The sequence below is a fragment of the Austrofundulus limnaeus genome, unplaced genomic scaffold (assembly GCF_001266775.1).
Source record: "Austrofundulus limnaeus strain Quisiro unplaced genomic scaffold, Austrofundulus_limnaeus-1.0 Scaffold302, whole genome shotgun sequence".
Lineage (NCBI taxonomy): Eukaryota > Metazoa > Chordata > Actinopteri > Cyprinodontiformes > Rivulidae > Austrofundulus > Austrofundulus limnaeus.
The window spans coordinates 494,947-506,196 of NW_013952704.1; the positions used below are offsets into that span (position 1 = coordinate 494,947).

At 40.3% G+C, this 11,250-nt stretch overlaps 2 protein-coding genes across 2 annotated transcripts in view; both read left to right on the forward strand.

Moving 5' to 3' along the window:
- The window catches only part of LOC106526987 (regulator of G protein signaling 21), a 26,672-nt gene extending 23,090 nt beyond the window's left edge, over positions 1-3,582 (forward strand). The window contains exon 5 of the mRNA XM_014021732.1: positions 3,436-3,582. Coding sequence (XP_013877186.1) covers positions 3,436-3,487 — 52 coding nt within the window. The 3' untranslated portion in view covers positions 3,488-3,582. The remainder of the gene's footprint in view (positions 1-3,435) is intronic.
- LOC106526986 (regulator of G-protein signaling 21) lies at positions 3,481-5,125 on the forward strand. The gene is made up of 5 exons (XM_014021731.1): positions 3,481-3,608; positions 3,699-3,758; positions 3,853-3,914; positions 4,013-4,179; positions 4,264-5,125. The coding sequence occupies exons 1-5, from the start codon at positions 3,526-3,528 to the stop codon at positions 4,447-4,449; spliced, it is 558 nt and encodes a 185-aa protein (XP_013877185.1). The 5' UTR covers positions 3,481-3,525; the 3' UTR covers positions 4,450-5,125.
- Positions 5,126-11,250: the final 6,125 nt, after the last annotated feature.

Here is an 11,250-nt window from a genome sequence, read left to right on the forward strand (position 1 = left end):
GCCCCGCTAGGCCGCCAACAACGCCCGCTGTCGGGGTCTGGATGTGCGTAAATCGCGGTTTTTGCGCCTGGATCTTGGCTTGGTTTTCAGCCTAAATGCACTGAGTTGCCGCCATGTGATTGGCTGATTAGAAATTAAGTGTTAACGAGCAGTTGGACAGGTGTACCTAATAAAGTGGCCGGTGAGTATATGTTTATCATATAAGGTCTAATGTTACAACTAATCGAGGATCCCTTTAAATGTTACTGTTGGAATAAATGAAGGGGTGGGGGAGTAAAGGCCCCCACATACTCGGGCGTACTTCACTTCATGGAGGTCCGTGCGAACTTGAAGTGGACTTAATAATGACTCGGAAGTGAATGTCAGCAGGACATGTCCGCACACAGGTCAGGTTTTTTTAATGTCACATCTAACTGTTTTGGATGCGACACCAAGCAGATAAAGTTGAGAATCAGCATCATTTGTAGATGAAATTGAGCCAAATTTTGAAGAGCGACCCATGAAGGAGATTTGAGGGCGGCTGTGGTGGAGTGGTTAGAGGAGTCATCCTGTAAATGGAGGGCTGTCGGTTCAATCACCCGTTCCAGTTGTTTCAGTCGTTGTGTCCTTGGGCAAGACACTTCATCCACCTTGCCTACTGATGGTTGTCATAGGGTCCAGTTGTGCCATTCCCACATGCRGTGGTGTCCTTGAGCAAGACACCTAACCCTCAACTGCTCCCTGGACGCTAGCTGCCCTCTTCATCCACGTCCCAATTTTTGTTTTACAGAAAAGAGCTGTAAGAATTATCATCAGAAAGCATTACTATCACCCATCAAACACATTGTTCCATCAGTTAAAGTTATTGAAATTGAATAATTTCATTTATTATGGTATCTTATCAGTTATATAGGGCTCATAAAAACACATTACCTTCTAACATTCAATTACACTTTGTTAAAAGAGAGAGTTGTAATAATCTGAAGGGGACAGAAATGTTTGTTAAATACAACTATAGAACATGTTTAAAGGAACGGAGTACTTCAGTCCAGGGAATAAGATTATGGAATAATCTGGAGGATGACATTAAAAATGCCAGATCAATGTGTATATTTAAGAGAATGATAAAGATTAATTTGCTGGAGAAATATGTAAACGGAAGAATTGTTGTTCAAGGAGGTAAACCTTTGTTTTTTTGGTTGTTTTTTTTTTTTTGTTTTTTTGTAATTTAAAGATTATTTTTGATTGAATTTATTTGTTTGAGAAAAAGGGGCAGATAAAATAAGATTTCTTCTTCTTCTGCTACCTTTCATTTAATTTATGATTTGTATTTTTGTTGTTTGCTGAATTTGTGTTGTTGTTTTTAAAGAAATTAATAAACTAACTAACTAACTAACTAACTAACTAACTAACTAACTAACTAACTAACTAACTAACTAACTAACTAACTAACGTGTGATGGGTCAAATGCAGAACACACATCTCACAAACAACAAACAACCATCTGTTTACCAAAAGTAAATGATTCAATAAACAAATAAATGGGCCGAGAGAACAAACACCCTCATCACCACGACCCCCAATGGTTAAGCTTGGATTACTGTATACTTCAATACGATGTGAGACAGCAGGTTGGTGATTGTGTCATTTCAGACATCTTGTTCCTGAGCGAGTATAAACGTTTCTGTTAACGGTGGTGATGGAAAACAGATGTGAACATCAGAGMCATGCTCATGTTCAATAGGATCAAACCAGCTGCTCTTCTAGCTTTTTAGCAACTGGTTTCAGACAAAAAAAATCATTTTAAACAAAACACACCCACATAGTTCTAACCAATCACATGCTCCGAGCCACAAGGTCCGGATTGCAGAGTTCTGACTGGGGCAGTYTACATGACAGCTGTCACCGRGGATAGCAGCGAGAGCAGKCGGAAGTTGTGCAATTTATTGTGACTCAGCAGGAGGAACGAGACAACTCGAATAAACCAGGCTTTACACCCTTGAATAATGGAAATGAGCAAWGGTGGAGACAGTTCTGCTAACAGCTAATAGCTTAGCTAATTTTTGTTTAGCAAATTAGCATTTCATTAACTCTGAAAAGCAATTAGCTTTCACTAAATTTTGTTCCCTGAATTTTAAGTCCGCTCACAAAACTCTCAAGTTTGTTTCTGTCTGTTGTGACTATTAAAACAAACATCCTCAGTCCTCTCGATGTGGAGGAGCAGTGGTTCTACTAGGACTCTCCCTGATGACTGAACTTCTCATCTAACCTCTAAGAGTCCAGCTACCCTGCAAAGGAAACTCATTTTGATCGCTTGTGATCGTGTTCTTTCAGTCACTARATGATCATGGCCATAAGTGAGAGTYGGAACATAGACRGACCACAGCTCAGCTCCCTCTTTAACACAAAGAACCAGCACAACCAGTCAATCTCACACTCCATTCTTCCCTCACTTGTGAACAAAACCCTAAAATACCTGAACTCGTCCACTTGAGGCAGAACTTCACCCCCAACCCAGAGAGATCAAGCCGCTCTTTCCCGAATGAGCACCATGGACTCKGATTTGGAGGTGCTGATCCTCATCCCAGCTGTGAACCGCTCCAGTGAGAGCTGAAGATCATGGCACGATGATGCCAACAGAACCACATCARCTGCAAATCCTGAGACCACCAAACCAGACTTCCCTCCGCCCGAAAGTTCTGAACAGAATCTGTGACAACAGACAGCCCTGGTAGAGTCCAACTCCCACCCTGAAAGGTTCCAACTTTCTGCTGGAACCAAACTCTTCCACCTCTTGTAAAAGAACCGAATGGTCTGTTGCAACAGACCCACAATCCCTCCATAATGCACCAAGTCCTCAAAACTATAAGAGGGTCTGTTTGCAACTCGCTAATGCACAAAAGTCAAATGTTTATTTTCTGTTGTACTATATTTCAAATATTGCAACTAAGGAGCTAAAAGTCACATTCAAGCATGCAAAGTTACAGACTACTTCAATTTTAAGTGAGTTTTGTTTTAGTCTTTTGTTTGCAACTTTGTTTCCCTACTTCAAATAGAAAAATGAGCAGCAGTCATTATCTCTCCAAGTCCAAACAGGCCCTAATATGTTTTATTAAAATCTGAGTGCAAATGTGAGTACCTAAAAAGCTTCAGTATCTAGTTCACATGTTTTCAAAGCCTGAACCAGTGGTTACTGGCTCTCAAGGCAAAGTAGAAGAGATGCTAAAGTATTTGCCTATGCTGCTGAATTTTCCACCACAYCTATTTGCATTTCCAGGCTTGAAACTAAACAACACAGGTTGGAGTACAGTAAGARCAGACAACTGTAGCTCTATGCTGTGCATTCGTTCAAACACTTGCGTCATCCACAACTTCCTCTTTGTCTGTGGTTAGTTGAGACTGCTGCTGTGACGTTGCTCACCCTCCTCATTGCACACTTCTTCTCTACATATATAGTGCTGCTGCTGGGTTTCGCCAGACAGACGCAGTTGATCYGCGCCAAGAGTAGCCCAACATAAAACCATACATGTACAAAACATTGCTGCCATGCCAAGTTTAGTTACATTACCATCTTTGGAGCTGCAGCATTTCAATATGGAGACTGATGACAAGAAGACTGGCAGATGCAGGTAAGCTTCTTTAAACCAAGTTAACACAGTTATGAATGACTAATGTGCTTGTTTTACAACATGTAACCCCTGTTATTTTGTGTTAACCAGGACAGGAAACCTAAAGTCTCGGCTGCAGGCCAAATTACTTCAGGCAACTAACACAGCGGGGTAAGCTCAGAAAGCTTTCAACTTTAAACTAAACGTCCACGTTGCTCACTTCCTTTGCTTCAAACGATAGTAACAATTCACTGCTCTTTTGTAGACTTAGTCCTGAAGAGATGTCTCAGTGGTCACAATCCCTGGAAAGACTTCTGTCCTCCAAATGTAAGTCAACTTGTAACTTCGTCCAAACTCGTGTATATTTATTCAGAATTTCCTCCCAAACATTTGCTAATTCTTGCCTAATTTCCCAATCTGGTCAGGTGGGATGAAAATATTCCAGGCTTTTTTGAAGTCAGAGTTCAGCGATGAAAACCTTGAGTTTTGGGTGGTATGTGAGGACTATAAAAAGATCAGGTCGTCCTTCAGGATGTCGGCCCGAGCCAAAAAGATCTTCAAGCTGTACATTCAAGCCGAGGCTCCCAGAGAGGTACACACAGTTTTGTTTGTTGTTTTTCCAAAAACACAACACTTGTAACGGCTGTGGTTTTCATTGCATTTCCTTTGATTTCAGATCAACATTGATCACAAGACCAGGGATCTGATCCAGACAAACATAAAGGTTCCTTCTGCGATCTGTTTTGATGATGCCCAGAAGATTGTCTATGGGTTAATGGAGAAAGACTCATACCCACGCTTCCTGAAGTCGGACATTTACCGAACATTACTGGACTCTACATCAGAATCAATGAGGATGTAAACTTGCGACGCTGTTCAAAACAGGACTGTAAAACTGTCTAACCCTGGATTATACCTGAGATGCTGCCGTGTGTTGCTGTTCGACTGGGAGACCCCAAACTCAGTCTAAACGCTTTTATCCTCTAATGTTTATACCTTCATCAAGAGTTTGAGAAAAATTGGGGGGTTCTTATTACGACACGATTCCCTTTTGAAACTTAAAAAAGTACCAGAGATTACTCAGAGTTGTGTGAAAGGAAGAGTAACGTGTTCTGATCCAGCTAATGTGACTAGAGCTGTAGAGTAAAGGACTTCCCAGCGAGGTCGTGACTGTGACTTGAAAATGCTGGGGACTTTCTGTGAGTGACACCAGAAACTGTCCCTCCGAGCTYAGATGAAAGTGTACAGATGGTAAAGAGAGGGGGTATCCATGTTAGCACATCCTCTTAAGATCATTATTATCTCACTAAAGCAATAACTAAGTAACAGAGGTGTGAATTATTTTATGCACATCTTTATGTGTGTCATTTTTTTTTTACATTCTGGCATCAGTGCTGACACACTGACTGTTATGTTACAACTGTAATGAAATATGATAAGCTATAAGTTGAGAATGTCTTCAACATGTCTGTAAAAATACTGCAGATGTTTATATTGAAATATGTTTGTGATGTTTAATAAAGTAAATMTATTGTATAAACTCAAAAAGAACTGCTTTACAACAACTCATCTGTTGTCAGACAATTTAGACCAGAGGTGCCCAAAGTGGGGCCCGCGGGCCAAAATTGGCCCGCCAACCCATTTGATTTGGCCCACTAGCAGTTATCCTGGTTACTAGATTGTAATCTCCTGTTTTATGTAGAAATGCTATATTTGCACTTAGTCTTTTCAAACATTGGTCCAACTATATGTACAAGGAGCTGTAGTCAGATAGTCTCAACTCATGGTACTCACTTTGTCTTTGAATTATGTTAAGATTAAACTTAAAATACAAGTAAATTCAAGAGACATTTATTAAATTTAAGTCACTTTCTAGNCTCACTTTATCTTTGAATTATGTTAAGATTAAACTTAAAATACAAGTAACTTCAAGAGACATTTATATTGGATTTAAGTCCCTTTCTAGATATGCACGCCTTATAAGACCCCATATACTCAAATTTTAAATTATGAAAAGTCCCATGAGCCTTTGCTGCCCAAGCAAATGTTGAATTTTCTCCATGTCCATGGGCTGAAAAAATAAACAAACAAACAAACAAAAATATGGGCAATTGCACTGGCTGCTAGCTTAATCATAAAAAATATAACTTTACTTGAAGTTTTTGCATTTCATGTATTATTGCGTTTGGCCCACCACCCTCAGATTGATTTTAATTTTGGCCCTTTCTGGGAAAATGGTTTTTAATCTTGGCCCTCTCAGAGAAAATGTTTGGGCACCCCTGATTTAGACCAATGGGTTTCCTCTAAAATGGGAAGCAGTTCAGATTGTTCATTCATACTTCCACCCACACACACTTTACAGCTGAGGTTTTTTTTTTTTTTTTTTTCTTCCACCCACACACACTTTACAGCTGAGTGTTTTTTTTTTTTTTTCAGTTAAATAACGTACAATGGGTCTGGTTAACGTGAGCAGATTTGAAAAACTGGCTTGCGCAGCACATTAAAATTTAAAAACTAATTTCAATTTTGGCAAAAGAAAAGTGAGTCTAGGCGCTGGTCTGWTTTAGCTTATAGGCAGTGAATTAAATCAAGTCATAGATTCAAGCTAAAATGAGCTTCTTGAACAGCCAAGAATTAGTGTTCAAAACAAATGTATAAGRATGTTGTGAAAATGTTCATTGGTTTGCAGAAAACAGTGCACAGCAGCTTCCTGCTTACAGAGCCAAAAGTTTCATGATTCACTTCTTTTTTAATATATTGATTATTATCAGTGGATTGTTTAACATTTTCTTTGCTGCAGCAGTAGATACCATTCATCTCAAATTTTCCTGAGTCTGAGAGTTGTYCAGTACAAAAACAAAAGTAGTTGGTTGTGCTGAAATTAAGTCAACTACAGATGCAGAACATTCAATTCAACTCAAAAATACTTTATTGATCCCAGAGGGAAGTTAGGTAACATACACACATTTAGCTCTTTGTAAAGCCTTTCAACCAACAGTGTAATGAATAGGATACTACAAATAAAGACTTTGCTGTGACCTCGAAAAAACAATCTGCCAAAACTTTATTGGTCTTTGTAAGGACTTATGGTTATGGTTTATGGTGAGTGGGCGGCTGTGGTAAAGTAGGGCAGTCGACCAGAAAGTCAGGTATGACTCCTCGTCATGRCCACARGTCGCAGTYTCCTTGAGCAAGACACCTAACCCCCAACTGCTCCCTGGACTCTTACATAGATGCCCGCTGCTRCACTTGGGTGTTTCTCACGTGACGGGTCAAATGCAGAGCACAAATTTCATCACTGCATGGGAACATACAGTAATGACAAATAGAGTACCTTTACCTGGCCTTGTAAATGGGCTCATTGCTCCCCCCCTAAAAGACAGRGATCTTTATTCAAACCTTCGTGTCCCTCAGATGAAGGACACAAGGTTAGAAACACTCAGTGTTCTGAGTTTCTCTGGATCTATAAAATGTTCTTCAAGAATTKTTTTCCTTTGACCACTCAGATCCAGGCAGCGGTCTAAGTAGTGCAGAGAGGGCTCTAATTCATTACCACAGGCATCACACAGACCACTGTCATGGAGTCCCAACATCATTTTGTGGCGGTTGAGCAGGTTTTGCCCATTTAGGACTCCAACCAGTGTACTTAAAGTTTTCTTGTCAGGGCGATGAGAGCTTTCCCAAACCTTAGATTTGGGTCATGTATCAGTTCCCGTGCTTGTCTACAGTCTGTCAGCTCCTACCAGCAGAGTGAGTGTTGATGTCTAACCCAGGCCTGTAGGGCAGTACAGACTGTTGTTGAAATATGATATATTGCCAAATGTATTTGCTCACCCATCCAAATGACTGTACACCAGAGCACAAAGCAAGGTTCATAAAGACATGGATGGCAGAGTCTGGTGTGGATGAACTTGACTGACCTGCACAGAGTCATGACCTCAACCTGATAGAACATCTTTGGGATGAATTWGAGCAGAGACTGAGAGCCAGGCCTTCTCGTCCAACYTCYCGTGACCTCACAAATGTGCTTCTGGAAGAATGGTCAAAAATCCCCATAAACACTCCTAAACCTTGTGGACAGCCTTCCCCCAAGAGTTGAAGCTGTTATAGCTGCAAAGGGTGGASCAACGTCACATTGAACCCTATGGATTAGGAATGGGATGTTGCTTAAAGGGGCATTGTCATGTAAAATCAACTTTTTTTTAGTTTTATATCATGTTATAATGTTATACTCTCATAAAAAACATGCCCAAAGCCTTGTTTTGACTCATTCATGCATGTTTGAGAAATACTGCAGCGTTTTTAAGCAGTCATGCCGAAGAGCAAAATGACAGGTGGGGACCAGAAATGCCTTTTGGGACCAGAAACGCCCCTGGGACGTGTCTTTAAGCCAAACTTCCTCATGGCAGAGCACCCCACCCCATCCCTCCCCACACACCCCGCCCATGACTCCTGCAGGCTCTRGGGTGAAAGTGAAAGTGAAACCTAACTGTCTGCTGAGCTCCTAACACTAGTCCTCACTCAGTGAAGCTCTTTTCAGATTAAAAACACRTTTGAGGAAATGTATTTTCAGATGCCAAGTAAACTGCATCATGGCAGCCCCCCCTGCACTGAAATGGGCAAGACAGAAGCAGAAGGTGGTTCTTAAAGAAACAGAGGCCAATTGCAAGGTGTTTAGAAGTGGAAGTGATGAGAAGATAAGTTTATTTTCTATTTAAACATAAAAACAGCCTTTTAATAACAGCTAAAGGTGACATAGATACTTTATAATGGTGTAGTTTTTAAATGTATGCCTGATAAACACATAATATTGCCCCTTTAAGCTCTTATGAGTCAAGGCAGGTGAGCCAATAGTTTTGGCAATATAGCATACCTACAACAGACTGGGTAAAGTCAACCGCAGCATATTTAAAATGTTGTGTCCTACAGTTTACATGTGATTAAGTATGATAGCTCACATTTATAAAACACCACTCACTGACTACAACAAGGTCAAGGTCATGGGAACAACCTAGTGCGGATGCAATAATCCTGGCTTTAGCATCATGCTTGTGCAACATAATCTGCTAGCACCTAGTTAAATCCTGATACATCTGAGAGTTGTGCCAGGGTATAAGCTGAGGGCACAGGAGAGTGTCTTAAGAATGCAAAAAACTGGGGGAAATGAATATTAAACATGCAGCATCATGATTCCCATCACACCCAACGAGTTTTTAATATTTCCAATAAACAAACTCTGATCTAGTTTGTGAAAGTCATTGACAACATAYCAGAATCATTGTCCTGTGTGAATAGAGCTTAAGTTTGGTTGATCTGACAGGACAACATCCTATCATCATCCGTCAATCCACTTTCTTTACTGGATTTATCATAATCACAGTCACCAGTGGTTGGTTCCAATTACAGCAGTCAGTGGCTGAAAYACGAAGCACACCCTGTGCAAGTCAACGGTCAGATAAAGACTCCTCTTGGTACATCTCAGTCTTTAGCACATGTTGCACCACGTTATCTAATTGAACCCCCTGGAATTCTTCAACACATCCAATAGGCTGCAGCAAAACCAATACCACTCGCCATACACATTTTTGTGTCAGTGGGAGGTTTTGTTGCATTGTTTTCCTCAGTAGAAATCATCTCACCTCAGCTTTAGGCAACCAATGCAGGTAGTAGACACATGTGATCTGACAAACTCTTGGTCTCTGGCAAAATACATATAAATTCCAGTGTCCACAATCAGCATCAGGACCTAGAAGCCTTCTGCCATTGTTCAGCCAACCTGCAAATTCATGAAATGTTGCAGCTTCAGAAGAAAATGCCTTTTTCTGGCAGTTATCTCATTTTTCTTCAGCGGCAAGACAGTTTTTTTATCATCTACCACAATCTACAGTCTGTACAGGTGCAAGTGGAGCTTGCAGCTAAGAGCAACAAACTGGTGCTTCTAGTTGACGTTCAATGACAAGAGTTTGTCGATTGCAAAGCATCAGCAGGAACGTATGGAATAGAAATGACCCAATCTCTTATAAGTTCATTTCCCATCAGTCCAAAACTACATGGTGCAGTTAAAGCTCTGAACTCAGCAACGTATTGGCTCACTGGGTCATTGGTACTTTGCATAAATTGTCTGAATGTGTGTCTGCACACCAATACATTAACTCTGAAAACAAAGGCTACGTTCACACTGCAAATAAATGCAACCCATGTCTAATTTTTGTAACGGTTTGAATGTGACAAATTAGATTTTTTCAAATCTAACTCGGGTCTTTTCAGTACGTGGCTCTGAATATGATACATATGTGATGTTTTTTGAAGCGACTGCATTTTACGGCAGTGAGGAGGGTGTATGTAGATCGGTCCAAGTAATAATTTTTCTGAGAGTTCTGATCCTCAGCAGTCATATGATCCTTTATTTGATAATTTATTTCTAGTATAATTAATGATGAGGATTTAATTGCTGAACATTTTCCATCCCGTTATATTTGGAATCGTGGTTCAACAGCTATCACAGCAGCAAGTGATAAATAWGTTCACTGTGTAAACCCAACACAACAGCCTCCACAAATCGTTCTTCTTACCGCAGAAAGGATTAAGAATGAAACTGTATTTAGACGAAAAAACAAAATCTCCAAAAAGGAAGTTTATCTGTGAGAACCCAGCAGGTATCACTCCATCAAAGGTTACAGCAGTTAAAGAGGAAGTGTTCAGGCCTGACTGCTTCACCACATCCTCTTTTAATTTCACTTGTGAGTCTTTTTGCTGGTGCAGATATGGACAGAGGAACAGTCATAACACCCTAGTGACACATTTTGTACTTTTAGTCAGTGCGTAAAAGAAATTATAATTAGATGTGCAATAAAGTCATTTATGCTTTTTTTTTTACTAGACAATGTACTTGTGAGTTTAGAACATACTGTATTTTTCCTCATGTCTCGCTCAGCTCGACTGAACTGGATTAAGCAAGCTGACTTGACGTCATCTTAGATGCATCATGTTTAATTCCAGGTTTGTCAATAATTTGACCATGATAATCAGTGAAAAAAAGTCACCCTCAGCATGTTATGTACTGTATCTACATCTTACTCATGCAAAACTTTAACATCATCACCTGTGCTTTACAGATACATGAGACAAAATAAAATTACATTAAAAAACATTTGGCTGTGAGAAATGTGATGAGGCAAAAGTTATTATTTGGAGTTGTGCCATCTGTAAACAAGAGATGACACTGACGCTGCCCAACCAGTTTAACAAAGAAGCCTTTGTTTCGGATGTATCTCAGTGACAGAGTTCCACTGTGGAAACTTTCTGCCAGATGAAGATCAGCTGTAGGCAAATATGTGGCAAACATTTGTATTAATGCATTTAATTTGTAAAGACACAAGCAAAAAGGGACACATGAGTCGTCCAAGCTTGGATATAGAATGGGAACATGCCCAAAACTAAAGAGGCAACAACTTTTAAAGATTGTGTCATTATGACTGATGACTGAAGAAGCCTCTCCTTGGGCTGCTACCTTATCGTGGTGGAGGGGTTTGAGTGTCCCAATGATCCTAGGAGCTGTCTGGGGCTTTATGCCCCTGGTAGGGTCATCCAAGGCAGACAGGTCCTAGGTGAGGAACCAGACAAAGCGCAGCCCAAAGACCCATTATGATGTTTAATAAAATTG